At 34.6% G+C, this 16,902-nt stretch overlaps 2 protein-coding genes across 4 annotated transcripts; one reads left to right on the forward strand and one right to left on the reverse strand.

The window, feature by feature from the left end:
• Positions 1–1,438: 1,438 nt before the first annotated feature.
• On the reverse strand, positions 1,439–4,263 carry LOC121268371 (zinc finger protein WIP2-like). The gene is given in 3 exon segments (XM_041172616.1): positions 1,439–2,029; positions 2,032–2,266; positions 3,537–4,263. Coding segments are annotated over 3 exon segments (1,014 nt in total). The 5' UTR covers positions 4,107–4,263; the 3' UTR covers positions 1,439–1,820.
• A 7,976-nt stretch (positions 4,264–12,239) lies between these two features.
• On the forward strand, positions 12,240–16,502 carry LOC121268372 (target of rapamycin complex subunit LST8-1). Of its 3 annotated transcripts, none has more exons than XR_005941152.1 (12): positions 12,240–12,396; positions 12,560–12,673; positions 13,028–13,129; positions 13,282–13,394; positions 13,514–13,583; positions 14,281–14,358; positions 14,985–15,101; positions 15,223–15,317; positions 15,460–15,539; positions 15,662–15,721; positions 15,997–16,233; positions 16,408–16,502. XR_005941152.1 is itself a non-coding variant. In XM_041172617.1 (11 exons), the coding sequence occupies exons 2-11, from the start codon at positions 12,566–12,568 to the stop codon at positions 16,122–16,124; spliced, it is 951 nt and encodes a 316-aa protein (XP_041028551.1). In that variant the 5' UTR covers positions 12,240–12,396; positions 12,560–12,565; the 3' UTR covers positions 16,125–16,502. The 3 variants fall into 3 exon arrangements, 1 of the variants encoding a protein (XP_041028551.1); XR_005941153.1 differs by having other exon boundaries at positions 12,253–12,393; XM_041172617.1 differs by having other exon boundaries at positions 15,997–16,502.
• The last annotated feature ends 400 nt before the right edge of the window (positions 16,503–16,902 follow it).

The raw sequence follows: 16,902 nt of genomic DNA on the forward strand, positions 1-16,902 counted from the left end.
AGCCTTCGATCTCGCTGACCTTTTTTCCACATGACTCCCTCTCCCTTTCTCTATTCTCTCGAAAAGAAAGCTGCCAAAGGGATCCTGCATTTCAATCCTCCAAACCTGACAAACGTTTTGCATACCCATTAATATTACCATATTTATTTTTGTTTTTGCTCCTGTCTGTGTATCGTTTTATACGATCTGTGTATCGACAAACACACACATATATATATATGATCTCCACTGAACAAAGCGCGCAATAAAGGGTCGGATAGTTGATCTTAACTCCGGATCCAAATACTTCAGCGATCGAAATTAATGATCATAAATCCTGAATAGTTACGGTTACAAGCCGCATGCACCAGGCTTTCTGGCAATATTCTGCAATAATCGATACAAAGCTGTTCATTTACGTTGATCAGGATGAAAAAGACTACCTAAATTATACATGCAGCCAGCCTTGTTATGATCACTTTTTACAAGCTGCAGGTCATGAAGTGTCTGTCTATTGAGAATTAGTTTGCTTCTTTTTACAACCTTCACTACCATTTATCAGATTTGTGAATTGATATATGAAGACACACGATCGAGAATCCTAAAAAGAAAATCATGAATTATTGAGGCCAAACAAATCCTGAAATTATGCCCCCACAAACATTATTCTCGGATGCATCATCATCGCTAAAAGTTAGAAGAGGTAGTCTTATTTATTTCAAATAAGGTATCCTTCCTGTTACCTTTTCGTTGAAAACCCATGATATGCAAACTCTTCTTTAATTTTTGTCGGCAAACAGGATGAATCATTACTAATTCATACAGGCAGACATGCATATTTCGATCTAGCTACTTATTACGTCACATGTATGTCATAGCTAGGTACTTTTTATGTTTATATATTCACGCGCGCGCACGTAAATACGTAATTGGTATGTGTGTGAGAATGTCATGAGCTCGATCGAGTAAGTGATCAAGGACAGTACTAGTTGGGTCGCTAGTTTTGAGGGGAAGAAAATGCCTAATCTCATTAAGATTCTCCAGGAAATTAAAATTTCAAGTACGAGAGGGAATGCTCAGGGACACTGATGATGCCTTTCTAAGGGAATGGAAAGAAGGGACAAAGAACAATACAAAGAAGGGACAAAGAACAATGAGGGACACTGATGATGCCTTTCTAATATCTAATCACTTAATTTTTAAATTATTAAACTTATTTTAATTCAAAACTTCTTTAAACGTGAAACTTATAATCTTTTTTAATTTAACACCTCTTTACATGTGTGATCAACAATTTTTTTCAACTTCTCATAAATATATTTAAACTCATCTTAATATCTAAACATATCTAAATTCATTTTAAGTGTACCTTGCAAAATTCACTTCACCATCTCTACTCATTACTATAAATTCATAGAAAACTCAATTCAGCTTAACATCTAAACGCAATTAATCTTTCCCATGGGAACTCTTTTGGTTTTGATCCTAACTCATCCAAAACGACTTTAATTTCTAAGTAATGTTTTAATCTTTTCCAGCAGGGTCTATGACAGGAATTAGCTCAATAGAAGGAAAGAGAAGTCATCAATTAACAAGAGTTGAAAGGAAAATGGCCTTGCATAAGGTTTGGTCTAGGATTTGCTTTGGATCCTACATTGCTAAGTAGGAAATATTAGGAAAGAACAGAAAAGAAACAGGAAAAAAAAAAAATCTAAATTTGGCTCTCCAAGTGGACTGAAGCTTACACTACAGTTCTCAGTAGAAAGCCATGGCTATATATATATAGTACTAATGCAAATGGCCTCAAAGGCTTTAGATCAATTGCTAGTATTGATGCTCATTTATATAATATCACTGCATTGACTCGTATCTTGCTCTACTTCGGATGCAGGCTCATCTTCCTCTTCGAAGCCATCCATGCCATATGCCGCATGGCCGCTTCCAAAAGCCTTTATATGGTCTTTAAGAGATCTTTTGTGCTTGAAATCGGATCCACAGATGCAATACCAAAGCTTTCCACAGTTCTTTTCATGGGTTCTCCAATCCCCCTCACGGCGAAAGCCTTGCAACATTTTCTGCACATGAAAGGCTTGTTTCCATGCTTCCTCTTATAATGCGTCTGGAGAGTTCTGAAATCCTTAAGAGGCTTTGCTCTCGGGTGATCAATGTTGTTCCTGCACCCTGGTGCACAACAATAACAAGGAAGCCTAAGCATCCCCGTTGGTTGGGTGCCCCTCAGAGACTCGGGCCCTTTTCTATACTGAGAACCATGCCCCCACATATGCATCTGAAAAATTTAGTCACACCAACAAATAAACAATCAATTAAGTTTAATAATAATAAATACAAATATAGTCAATGTACATGCTACCACATCCCAAAACAGTCAAGAAAATGCTAAGCAAAATGACCTAATCAGAGTAAAACTTCTTAAATAATATTCAATTTACACATTTGCATTCTTGTGAAATAGGTGCGTCTTGAGAGTCATGTACGTAGTTTGTTAAGGATTATAAAGCGTGAAAGTTGCCTTTTCTGCTTTACATTTGGGGGTCCCGTTGAATCTTACAGATCATACGATACTGCGATTGTGAAATAGCTAGGCCTTTGAAAGAAGCTCTTCTTACTTCTTCATAATGAACCTTAATTTAAAATTTCTAGCTTGTGCAACCCTAAATTAAGGAAAATGGATTTGCTTCAGGCCAGACTGAAGTATGGAACAAAAGATTCTCTTCGCTGTACGTTGTATCCGGATTGTCCGGGCTGCTAGTTTCTTTCTCTTTACAACATCTCCGATTAAAAACAAAACAGGTGAAACAAGCATTTAGAAAGACTGGTTCATGGGATTTAGGAGATATATAGAGAAGCAATGTCCTATGAATGAGGTTGTCATGTCCAACAGTCCATGAACCGTTTGTTGCGGAGCGAAGGTTCACAAAGAGAGAGAGAGAAAGAGAGAGAGAGAGAGACCTTAATTTGTTCATGGAATAAGATCATCATCTGGGCCTCTGGTTAAAGAACTGCAAGATTTCAGTTCTACAGACCTGCAGCAGGCGTAGTGTGTAACGCTGACTTGAAAGTACTAAAAGCTTGAGGAACATCATGTATTGTTCAATCACATAAAGGGAAGGAACCGATCATGAATACTGATCCCAGTCTCAGTTTGGATCAGAAAAGATGTGTTCAAACCCCAAAGCCCAAACCCATGCACAAACGTAAATGAAAATAAAAATAACTGGAAGATGGTAAATCCAAGAGAAATATTTGAAAATTACCCATAGAATCAAACTCCCTTTGCCTCTTTAAATCCAAGCACACGACAACATGAGTTGAAGATTCAAATCAGGCAAGAAAGTCATAGATACAGAAAGGAATGTCTATTCAATTTTCTATTTCTTTTCCTCAAAATATATTAAAAATGAAGCGAAGGAAGAAGCCCAGAAGAGGGAGCAGAGGGAGAAAGGAAAAAGGAGACCTTTTTGTTTTTTTTTTTTTTTTTTTTTTTTTTTGGGGGGGGGGGGGGGGGTGGGGGGATGGTTTTATGTGAAGAAACAAACCTGCATGTTGTTGTATCTGTTGAAGGTCTTGCAGCAAACAGGACATGAGAACTGTGTTGGGCCAATGAGAATCTGAGAAGGGGTGGGGATCCAATACTGCCCCTTGTTGAGCCTGTTCATATGGTGTCCAGAATCATCACCATCTCCCTGATCCTTATCGGTGAGATCCGAGGAAGAAGCAGAGAGCACAGAAGCCATCTCAGCAGCACTAGGGCTTGGCAACCCTATGTGCAGTGCAACAGTCACAGTCTCATCGTCGTCATCATCTTCTTCTTCTTTATTTTTGCTGATCTTATCCACATCCATGGCAGTGCAATAGTATCTATCTAATGATCGTTCCTGTTCCTGTTCTTGTTCTTGTTTGGTAGGGCTTAAGCTCAAAAGAGGGAGAGCTTCTTTGAGAGGAGGGGAAGTGGGTGGGTTTTGGTAGTGGAAAAAGTTGCCGTTTTGGTTGATGAAGAAGTTGTGAGCGTAGGGAGGGTCATGTGGAGGAGGGTTTGAAGGTGGGTAATGGTGGAGAGGGTTGAATTTGAACAGACCTGTGAAGAAATTTGAGTAGGGGTCAGCCATGGTGGAGAGGCTGTAAGGGGATCGGGAATAGTTTCACTGTGCTAGCTTTGCTTTTAGAGAGAGAGAGAGAGAGAGAGAGAGGTACAAGATGACCGAACTAGGGAGTGGAGAAGTGATATACAGTACTCAACAGAGAATTAATTAAAGTACAGGCGAGCGGAAGACAATTTAGAATCACCCGATCGAGCAGAATATAATAAAAATAAAAAATAAATAAAATTTTGATCATTAGGCCCTTAGGGTTAGAAGAGAATCTATTAAATTTATTTATTTTTAATGCCAAATATGAGTAGAATCTAGGAAAATAGTACCGTTACCGGCCGTTTTGTGGTTAATTTATTTGGTCGCTAGTTAACACGTAAATCAACTCATAATGATTAATTTCGATCTTCCTTTCTTTAATTTCTTTTCTTTTTTCAATTAAAATCTATATATATATATATATGTATGTATGTATTTATAACACTGTCTAGCTCATTTATTTTCACAATTATTTTCATCTCATCTAATCATTACAACTTTATCAAATTCTCATATAAAATAAAATAAACAATTTAATTTTTTTAAATCTTAAAATAAAAATAATATTAAAAAAATATATTCTAATAATATTTTATTCAACTTTTAATTTCTATCTCAGTTCATTTCATCTCATCTCATCTGCTATTTGAAAATAAATGAAACCTAATTATTAATTTGGTTCCTCATGAGTACTATTCGACCCGCGTACGGGTCCAGATCACTTGATCAGATAAATAATCAGGAAATTAGGATACAAACTATATATATATACACCAATGTGGAATAATATTGTATTAGAATAATTAGTACAATTATTAAAAAATAAAACTTTAATAGTTATTAATAAATATTACAAAATCAGCAGGATGGAATAATAAAGGGCATGCTGCATGCGGTAGTCTAGTTAGTTTCTAATTAGCTGTCTTGATCGTATATGATATAATATATACCATCATTATTCGTCAGTTCCCAAATCATTTAATTTCAACCAAACTCTACGTACGGTACGTTTATTTATCATGTATTTGAGACAGTAATTATATTAGTTGGTAGTTTTTTTGTTCGTGTGCAAAGAACTTTAAATTGATTTTCCTATATATATATATATATAATACAAAACAGAGAGAAGTACTACATGAATTTGTTTTGGTTAAATTATCAATTATACATACATATATATATATATATATATATATAAACGGTAGTCCCGATTAAAATTTAAAAGATTGCAAGAACTATAACAGTAATTAGAGAAAAGACTGAAATTTTTTATTATAACAATTAAAAAAAGACACATGATAAAGGTGAAAAATAAAATTTATTGTATCCCCAGAAAAATTAAATAAATCAACGAGGATGCAAATAAAATATTAAAGGAGGAATAACAAAACTTCGATAATTAGCACCTTAGGCATTTGGCAAAAGTGATTAGAATTTTGCTCGATTTAATTAATTTTAAATTTAAAAATAAATCATGAAATTATAATAGTATTTCTTATAATCGTGGAAACTAATTTACCAGAGAATAATTATACTAGTTTAGAATAAGCTAGGCCGCTAATATAACATGATTCATTAATTTAGATGAGATATTGGTCCAATTCTATAATATTTCTGAACAGTTCCCTGGCTACCTAATTTATTTCAATGCATAAAATTATATATAGGTTCTCTATTTGTTTTGTACGACGTTTCATGTTCCAGCAATGCTCATGTACATGATGATATAATAGCTGGACACGTTGTTGACTTGTTAGCAAAAAACACTACTTCATGATAAAGGTCGAGTATGGAAATGACAAACCATGCCATGCTTCCTTGATATAGAGATCTGGGTCTATATATATACAGTGACTTCTGTTAATTCTGCAGTTGCCGCGATCGATTCACGGCCATTACTTTACCCTAGAGCTCAAAGCGCGCGCGGCAGGAAAAGCATGCAGTACCATCACCCTATGGCATACACATGTGCAACGTATGCACCTTGTCCACCCCAAGTGTGTTTCATCAGGAACAACAAAGCAAAGTGAAGTAGACAAAGATCATTAGTAACAGGGCGCACTATAGTAAAAGCGTCCAAATGTCCCAGCTAGTTGGGTTCTGTCTCTAGTGTCGCCAAAATGAACTTATATATATATATATATATATATATATATATATATATATATATAAGCTAGCTCTACGGCCAATATTCTTCTCATCAAATACTTAAAAGGTATTAATTACCTTTTTTTTTTTTTTTACCTTTTTTCAATAACACATTCTTAGGAACAAGAAAGCTATCGGGATGAAGTTTCAACGAAGCCCAACATCTCCATTGGTGTACGTACGCGCGCGCGCGCATTAGTCTGCCTGGCAAACTGCGAGCTCAAGAGATGTCCCAGTCCCCACCAATCAGTGACGAAGCCAAGGAGGCGCGATCGAGGGGGCCCTGTCCTCCAAGGCTCTACAAATTAGTTTAATATTTTAAATAAACTTAATAATTTAAGTATATTATTTTTCATTTAATTTGATTTCATATAATATTTTGACAGAGAGAATTTCTTTCAATTCTTAGAGATATTTATTAGAAAAATAATATTTACTTTTAAATAAATTTAAAACATATACAGAAGAGATAAATAAATTATTTTATTTGTAGTCAATAATATTCTTGTGAAATAATTTTATTCTTTATGTTTAGTACTTAAACTTTATGTATACACAGCTTATTAATTAAAAAATTTGAAGTTTTGCTGTTATATGCCTATTTTCTTTAGGTTTCAAATTTAATTTTTATTTCTTACTCTTTAATCACTTTTTTTTTTTTTTGTTTATTATCATTTAATTTGTTAGTGGTGCATGTTTTAAATTTTTTTTTTTAACTAAACTATTACCCTATTTATAATTTCAATCTAAAATACTTGCCTTCTAGAAAGTTATAACGCTGCCTTGGCCCTGCTACCAATTTTACTGTCCAGCTTTCTAGCTAATTGCGAGCAATTCTATATAGATATACGCACTTTCAAAATCCAGATCACTGTTTTCTCTGTCCGAATAATATGACTTTACAAATAGTGAAATGGAATTCTACTGATGTCTCAGATGTACTGGATAGGGTTTAGTATCATAAAGAACAGATGCTGTTTTGGTTTTCTGTTTTCTTTCTGTCGATCAAACCTAGCTATACACCCTCGGCATGCACTAAACTAAAAATCTTAATCGAAACCCCGATTATATATTTTAACGATCGATTTTTCAACGTAAAAAGATGAACAAGAAAAATGGATTAGTTTGTATTAAAGCTGAATGAGTCGAAGCAATTCTCTCTGCTAAAACTCGTACGCGTAGCACGTCCCCCGATGAGAGGCTTGCATGCAGCATATACAGCGAAACGACCGAATGTCACTAGCTAGCTAGCCACCACGGATTTTTGCGTTGCTTGTTGCCTCGCATTTCATGTTGATCTATAGCTAGTCGGCTGGTTCAGTGCATCTTTTGATTTCTTCTGTAACGTTTGCCCTTGATCAGGATGACTATATATAAGATGGACGTACCATCTTTATAATTAATAATGGCTTGTTTACAAAAATCAATGAGATCGATCGAGGATATGAAATGCTCCATATTTCACGTGGCTGATAGAAAGTTTTCTTGGCTGTGTGCTAGGAAATCCAATGGGTAATAATGAAAGAATAGCAAATGACAGAGAGTCGTGAATGAGTTTTTTTTTTTTTTTTTTACCAAATTAGCACATATATAGATGATATCAGAGATCAGGAGTACCGGCTAGGTCTTGCTACAAAGCTGGCTGACCAGCACGGGTTCTCATCACTTCACTCTTATGGGGCCCCTTTTTTTGTCACTAGGTTTTAGGGTTTCATGAGAGACGGCCTGGCTTCTGACAATGTAGGGAAAGGGACATGCATCCATATAAAACGAAAGCGAAGGGTCCATTTTTGTTGCATAGTTGGTATATTGTCTAAATTTGTGGCCATGAAGGTATGGTCTACCTTAAATCTAGGCTTTACCAATTCATATATCTACCTGATCACTTGAAATGTGAATGCGTATATATTTTTCTAAAATCACAGATCAAGTGTCTTCACGACCAATCACTTTCGCTTTTCCTTTAAAGAAATGGCAATGGATATTAGGAAAATAATTTTGTTGCCATCTAGAATTATGCAGGTAGTTTATCTTTCTTTCTTTTTTTTTTTTTTTTTTTTTTTTTTTTTTTCTTTCTTTTGGAATAAGATACCAACCACACTTAATTAGTATGCAGATTGTTCCAGTTTCATCGTTCATGCAGAGGGTTTCATCAGTGTCGACCCTAGCTCGTATCTCATCAATAACGTATTCTTTTACATTTTTGCAACAGTTCTAAACTATATATATATATATATATATATATATATATATATATATATATATGTATGTTTCTATAAACATCATGGTGATTCCACCTTCGATTCCTGCCCTCAGGCCGGTATGTCTTTGAAGCAATCCAAACTGTGGTTATATAAGCTTTTGGCAGTTTGGCTGCAAAATATTAGCACGTACAAAACATAACGTAAATATATATTATTGTGTCATGATCAGTATTTTTGGAGGAGTAATTTTATTCTCAAATGTTTAGAATAATATATTATAAAAAAATGTTTATATATATTGCATAATTTGATTTAAAAATAAATTTTAAAATTTAAATATTATAAATTAAATTTTATTATTTAAATAAAGTGGATGATATGAAACAAGGAATGAAACAAGGAATGAAACAAGGAAAACAATATTTTTTATAATCTAATTGGCATGCAGCTAATCATTTCATGTACAAGCTGCGAATAACTGATCTTTGATTCCCGAGGAACTTTTTTTTTTCTTTAAGTGGTATTCAATTCTATTCGATTTTTACACCTTTTAATAAATCTTGCATGATTTACAACCAGAGTCAGTTCACTTTTCTCACATAAGGAAAACAAAAGGCAGCAATTATCCCCACACCCACAATAAAAAGGGCCATGATATCAATTATATCATATGCATTTCAATAATACTATCAAATGTTTACACTAATTACGAAGCTCAAATTAAAAGATCTCCTTTATGTGCTTTTTAGTTCCCATTACACGACAAAAGCTATAAAAATAAAGGGTTGTATCTTGGAACAGCCAAATTACCCCTCCTCTTGCTTAAAAATTACCCCCCTTTCTCTCTCATCCTGATCCGATCCCTTTCCCTCTCCAAGCTCAAAGCCCGACCGCCTACTTTGCTTTAAAATTCAAGGAAAATTCCTCATCTCAGACTCGTGTTTTTAATTTAATGCAATATTAATATTGGATTATATAAAGAAAAAACTACAGCTGATTTATATATATATATATATATATATTCACATGTTAAAGCTGTAATGTATATATATATATATATATATATGGGAAAAGCCGAAAAGGGAACAATTTCTAACATCTGCTAAAAGGGTGCCGTACGTTGTGTTGATAAGAGGTATTTATATCCTATGCTAGCTGATCCATATGTACATGCTTAATTTTATCCAGTTTCCAAGACAGCAGGAGTACTACTGTATGTCGTGTTAATTTGCATTGTAACTTGCAAGATGTGTATATATATATATATATATATTAAACATCTCTGCCCTGCATGCGCTGACAAATCCCTATACAAAATCACCTCAAAATTATATTGTTTTTTTTTTGTTGTTCTTTGGGTATTATAATATATCTTAGATTGATCTATGTCGGCTTTCACTTGGCTGCTTGCAGCTGGTGATTTTAATTTTTTTCCCTTGAGGGTTCTCTTGAGAGATCTTGTCGCCAAAAACTTCAATAGGAAGTACTTGAAGTAGCCATGGCATTATATGCATTTTGTTAAAATGCGCACGCACTACAATATCTATATTAGGGGAAGATTGCTACCTGCAATTAATCTCATGACACAGATTAAGTGATAACGGAATATATATATATACATACATACATACATATATATATATATATATATATACAAAATCTCAGGCAATGTGACCATAGAAGATCATGTGAATCTGGAAGATTAATCAAACAAGAGCACCTAGGACATTGGGCATGTTTGGTAATTAAAATTCTCTTGATCAATTTTTAAGAATTCTCAAAAAAAAAAAAAAAAACCGCAATATGTTTTGTAATATAAGTTCATGTTTGGATGAGAATTTTAATATCGAGATGTATTTTTTTTGGGGGATGAAGATTGTTTTGAGTTTGGGCAAATCTGGTGTCTTTAAAAAAGATATACGTGTTTAAAGTGAAAGGGATTATTATTATTATTATTATATCTAAAACAAAGCAATATATAGCATGCAGTACTGCCATGCATGTAGAATGCATACATGCATTAGTAATGGTCTCATTATCTCCTCAAATTGGGGCCTGATCTATCGGGCATGCTCATCATGATCAGCATGACATATCTACACAGCAATAATCAATGATCAGAGAGGTAGCTTGCTAGCTGAAGTCGGACCAGCATTTTTTAGCTACTAATTGAAGGGCCAATCCCTGCATTAATGCTCGAAAACGATGCATGCATAAATGCTTGCGTAGTCAGATTCAGAGACGACAAAAGATCAGGTGAACATCAAATTAAGGGCTAAAAAACATGGCTTGCTACCTAAATCAAACATTTGAATTGATCAGACTCCCCAATATTGATATTATCATCACTTGATATTGCAAATAACAACAATGATAATAGTAAATATAAGATATTGATACATTTGGAATAATCTGATCATATATATATATATATGAACAATTAAAAATTAATCCCAGTAAACTATGATCGATTAAGTTATGGTTTTTTTTTCTTAGTTTTTTATTTCTTAATTTCCTTAATTTCCAATTCATAAAAGAATTATGATCTCGCAATTTAATTATATTTTACTTGGTATATATATATATGGGGTTGGCTCTTGAACTCCCCAAACATTCAAACAAACAGAAAAGGGATCTGTCATCATGCGCATGAATGTGGAATTAAGCAGCTAAAGTTAATCCGATGTTATATATATTCCATACGCGCGCAAGTCAGCTGGCTTATATATGAGGACCCCCACCTGGCCACGTCCCAACTCCTAATGAGTAACGAGTACTACTCCATTTTAACTCTGTTAATTTGAGAGAGTTGGGACCGGACGTTCTAGATTTGAGATTTCCTATTCATACTTGGGGACCACCGAATTGGAAGATTTCTCATTTGAATTAATATTACTTGAGAGATGCTCCACAGATTTGTGCGAATTGAAATTAGTCGGGATTATATCCCAAACAACAACCTTGTAATTCCCGCAAATTATCAAACTAAGGACAATTGAGAAAGTCCAAAATTATGGTCATTTTCATTCATTAGTTTGTAGTTTATTTTCCTTTATGGAGGTAAGTACCTTGTCACTTTCAACAGTTTTTTAAACCTTTTTCTCCCACTTTCAATAGCTTTTTACTTACATAATTGAAATTTTGTACCATTTCCAATCTCCCTGAGAATTCACTTTTAAAAAGAAACTACCTTCAATCCGGGAAAGAAGACCCAAAGAAAAAAGGGAAAAACAGTATCAATAGCCCAAAAAATTTATATAAAGGGTTTTTTTTCCCCTACTTGGAACTATTCTTTTACCTTCCATAATTTTTATCTTGATAACTGCTATAAATACAAAGAGATTATACAAAATAAACCTACAAATTGATATAGTTTTATGAAATCCGTTAGATTTACTTTGTAATTAAAGTAAATTTACAATCTGACGTACCATATCAAACCACATCAATTTATAGATTTATTTTTATGTAATTATTTTGTGGTTAAAATGTTAGTTTGTCCATTTGTGCATTAAACATAGGAAAACAGTTTAGAATTAATTCCTTTTTTTTAATTAAATCCTACTATTTCTACATAAGATATGTGGAACCGATCCAGTTATATACATGGTTTTTGGAGCTAGAAGTGTTTTTTTTTTTTTTTAATCATCCGTTAAGAAACAGAAGATTACTAAGGGGAAAAAAACGAGGAAAAAAAAACGCAGACACTATTGGGCTGAGACAGCCCATTAAGGTTGTCCAGTTTCTCCTATTGAAACAGCCCAAAATCCCAACTCATAAGAGAATTGGCAACAAAGACAGGAGGACCCTCTGTCCTTCCCAGAGATCTAGACACTAACCAGAATGCCTCTCTTTTTCTCTGCAGCTCGCCAAAACCCCTCAAAACCCTAATTCCACAAGTTTGACTGCATCAAGAGGTTAATTTTACCTTCTTTCCCGTAAAGCATCGTCCTTTTTTTCTTTCTCTAGTATTAAACCGGGTTTTTAGTTTGCCTTTTACTTTTTCATGCCTTCGTATTATCTGTTGATCTTTTCGGGTTAATTTAATGTTTAGTTAATTAGTGTGTTAATATTGATTAGATTGATATGACCCAACCGTCTGTGATACTTGCAACGGCGAGCTATGATCACACAATTCGGTTTTGGGAGGCCAAAAGCGGCCGTTGCTACCGTACCATCCAATATCCGGATTCGGTTTGTTCCTAAATCCTCGGTTTCTTTGTTCCTTTAATGCTCTTTGCGAATGCCTTGGTCGTAGACTCGTATATTTTGTTTAAAACTTGAACTTCGAGATTATTTTTCTTATGCAAATCTACGGCATACACAGTGAAGTGATCGGCTTTATGAAATATATATAAAACATTGTACTCATAATGAATCATTATTTCTGTTCACGTTTTAGGTCATAATTCCAAAGAATAAAAAGTATAAACTTGAATATCTTCTTTGTTTCCATCCACACTATTTGTCGGCCTTCAGTCTTTTATTAGATTTTCTGATGATTCTAAATTTTTGTGATGGATCTGATTCACCGTGTGTGATACACAGCATGTCAATCGGCTTGAGATAACCCCAGACAAACGCTACCTGGCTGCAGCTGGTAATCCTCACATTCGATTGTTTGATGTCAACTCTAGCAGCCCTCAACCAGTATGTGTGTCCCATGGCTAGTCTGGTTTTTATTTATCATAAGGGGAAAAAAAGAACCAATTTCATCTCTCTTTTTATTATTACTATGTTTTCTAGACTTTCATATGTTCTTCTATAGGCTGATGTGGGTTATTTTCTGTGACTCATGACAGGTGATGAGCTATGATTCACATACTAATAATGTGATGGCAGTGGGGTTTCAATGCGATGGAAATTGGATGTATTCAGGTTCTGAGGATGGCACAGTAAAGATTTGGGATTTGAGGTAAAGTAAACCTTCCCCAACAAACCTGTTGCTGGTCTATTTTTATTATTATTATTATTATTATTTTTTTGTGTGCCCTTTTTTATATTACTTAGACTTACTCTTTAGATCAAGTGCAGGGCTCCAGGTTGTCAAAGGGAATATGAAAGCCGAGCAGCTGTCAACACTGTTGTGCTCCACCCAAACCAGGTTGACTGGTTAAATATAATAGTTTCAGTTACAGCCATTGAAATTTGCTTCAGATAGGAATGCTGTTAGTTCTACATACTGCTAAGAAGAGAGGGAAACGTAACTAAAGCATGAATTTTCCTAATAAGTTGTGCATATACACTCGTTTAAATCTCTTAGCTTTTCTCTTTCCTTGTTATCTTGTGGCAAGGATATGGGCTCTTAAAGTACCTTATTTTGCACCTTGGCTTTTTGCTCTTTTATGGGGTTGTTTGGGATAGTAGAAAATTATCTTCCAATAATAACCTTGGTAGACAAGTCAATTGTCCTTCCCTACCTGTCACTTCTCCAAAAAGGAAGAGATCAGATTTCTTTCACCAGTGCTTTTGTCGGTATGTCCGCATTGAATATAGATTTACGAAAAAAAAAAGTGTTTCTTTCGCCAGTGATTGTGTCCAGTATGTGCACGCTGAATATAAATAAATATACGAAAAAAAGTTTGAAAGTATAAGCATAGGAAGGGTTTATGGCTTTTGTTTTGACTACTGCTATAATACATAATGCTTGGATCATTAAATTATTACACTATGATTGCAAAATAATTAGATGGTTGAGTATTTGGTGTTTGCTAAGTTAACTATGTTTACTATGCTTCATGGTAGTGCTTTTGGTTGTTTGTCTAACTTCTTAATATAATTGTACTTATTTCGCCTTGCAGACCGAACTTATATCAGGAGACCAAAACGGGAATATTCGTGTGTGGGATTTAACGGCAAATTCATGCAGCTGCGAATTGGTATGCTTTCTTGTTTTCTTTTCAGTACATCTCACCTTTTTTCTGGAATAAGGATTACAAATTTAGTATGTCATATTTTTTCTGTTGGAACTTTTTCTGTTTGTGACAAGTATCAGACAGTTATTCTCTACCATAGGAAACTCATTTCTTAATAAGTTAGATATTTTATTATTGAATATTTTATTATTGATGAGAGTAACAGAAAAGATATGACTTGCGTGACCTCTAACTGAAAATTGCCCTGAAAGCACAGGACACCTAATTTTGTGTTGTGGGAAAGCTCTAAGGCCTTGGAATTGAGGACAGCTGATTCAGCTCGTCATGTCATAAAACCTTAATGATTGTATTTGTAGCATGATTTTGTGATGAAGCATCTGAAATCATTCTTAGGTCTTCACATATATTCTTGTACCATGCAATTGAATGTGTAAGATGGTCCTCGAATCAAAAGGGATTTGATTTGCACAAGTCAAAGAGGGAAACCAAAAACGCATAAAAAAATAAATCTCCTAAAAAATAATGTCTGTCTTTGAAGCCTTAGGCTGTTAGCATGCCATTGCTATCCTCTCTCTCTGACTTAGAAGAGGTGTGCTTAAAATTATCTCCATTCTGTGGTGTTTGTATAGGTGCCAGAGGTCGATACTGCTGTACGGTCTCTCACCGTCATGTGGGATGGGAGCTTGGTCGTCGCTGCAAATAATCACGGGACATGTTATGTTTGGCGCTTATTGCGAGGGACCCAGGTAGCACATTGAAGCACTTGAAAATTTTATGAGAAAGCACAGTTGAGTTGATGGAGTTGATTGTCTATGTTACCCTGATATCATGTTTGACTTATGCCATGTGGAATGCATATTCTTGCAGACTATGACAAACTTTGAGCCACTTCATAAGCTGCAAGCACACGGGGGATATATACTTAAGTGTCTACTTTCACCTGAGTTCTGTGAACCACAGAGGCAACTCCTTGTATCCATATCTTCATTTTCTCTATTCTTTTAGCATCAAATGAGTCCACTTTTTCAAATTGCCTTTGTTTATACCTAGTGTTCTTGCTTGTATGAGATGTTTGCTAATTTCTGCTGGCATTGCATTTTGTAGATATCTGGCAACTGCATCTTCTGACCATACTGTCAGGATATGGAATGTTGATGGCTTCACGTTAGAGAAAACTCTAACAGGTATTCATGAAATCTCAACTTTCTGTTGTACTTACTTTGTTTGTTTACATGTCAAAAATTGACCCAATAAATGCTTTTGAGCCAACATGGTGATATGATTTTGCTACCCATGTGCTTACCAGGACATCAAAGATGGGTCTGGGACTGTGTGTTCTCCGTAGATGGTGCCTATCTTATAACAGGTACTTGTATTAGCAACTCTTAGTTTTGAGTTCTTGTGCCTTGTAGACTCACTTTGTTTTCCAAGGCTGATTGGTTTTAGTAGGGTTTAGGCTGTGGCTATTAAAATATTTTTTTAAAGGCATGATTAAGAAAAAATTATCATTCGAACCATTTAATTTAGGACACAACTCTATTAAATACATTTTCTAGAATCAAGCAACAAGCAGCTCCTCCTACTCCATATCCTTATTATAATCAAAATTAATTTTGGTACCTCCATCCTTCATCCATGTAGCTTCCTCGGATACGACAGCAAGACTTTGGTCCATGTCAAGTGGCGAAGATATCAAGGTGTATCAGGGACATCACAAAGCAACTGTTTGCTGTGCCCTACACGATGGAGCTGAACCCTCGTCCTCGTAAATTCACTGTACATTCTCGTGCGCATGAGCATGTGGCAATGGCATTTTCATCCATTATCAGCATGTATACCTTGATGAGTAGATCAGTGTTGCTCGTGAATGGTGGGGGATTGAAATCCTCTTCAATCATTTATCCAATTTGGATGGTTAGATTAGGAGAGATACATGGCATTCGAGGTTCACATCCCATTTAATTTTATGGGGGTTGCATGTATCTCTCTGCAAATGCGATCCATCCACTTGGAATAAGATAATTTGAGAGAATCTCAATTTGAAATGGGTACCACTGTTACATGTTCACAGGTTTTTTTTTTTTTTTTTTTAATGACAGCCTTCTGATGTTATTGTGGATATTATATACCAGAATTTTACTTCTTAATCACGTTTGCAGCACATTTATTTTTCGTTCTTTCTTTTCATCATTTTCCAGTTCTTCAAAGGACTTTTTCATTAAACGACTGTCGACTGATATCACACGAACGCCTATATGAGTAGCATGCCATGTGATTAAATTTCTTTTTGGTGCCACCTCCATGATGCCCCAAATCATCAATTTCCAACCTGTTCAGTTACCTTTAGATGTTTAATTAAGTTGAGATGATGAAATATTATTAGAATATTATTTTTTAATATTATTATTATTTTGAAATTTAAAAAAATTGAATTATTTATTATATTTTGTATTGTAATTTGAAAAAGTTATAATGATGAATTGAGAGTAGTTATGGATCCCAACAAATTTTGTGTTAAATTAACTTTTTCATATGGATTACATATTC

Source organism: Juglans microcarpa x Juglans regia, chromosome 5S, assembly GCF_004785595.1.
Source record: "Juglans microcarpa x Juglans regia isolate MS1-56 chromosome 5S, Jm3101_v1.0, whole genome shotgun sequence".
NCBI classification, from domain to species: Eukaryota; Viridiplantae; Streptophyta; class Magnoliopsida; order Fagales; family Juglandaceae; genus Juglans; species Juglans microcarpa x Juglans regia.

Coding starts and splice junctions, on each gene's coding strand:
- LOC121268372 (XM_041172617.1), top strand. CDS start 12,566: ATGACCCAACCGTCTGTGATACTTGCAACGGCGAGCTATGATCACACA. Junction 14,359..14,984: donor ATTCATGCAGCTGCGAATTG/GTATGCTTTCTT, acceptor GTGTTTGTATAG/GTGCCAGAGGTCGATACTGC. Junction 15,722..15,996: donor TGGTGCCTATCTTATAACAG/GTACTTGTATTA, acceptor TCATCCATGTAG/CTTCCTCGGATACGACAGCA.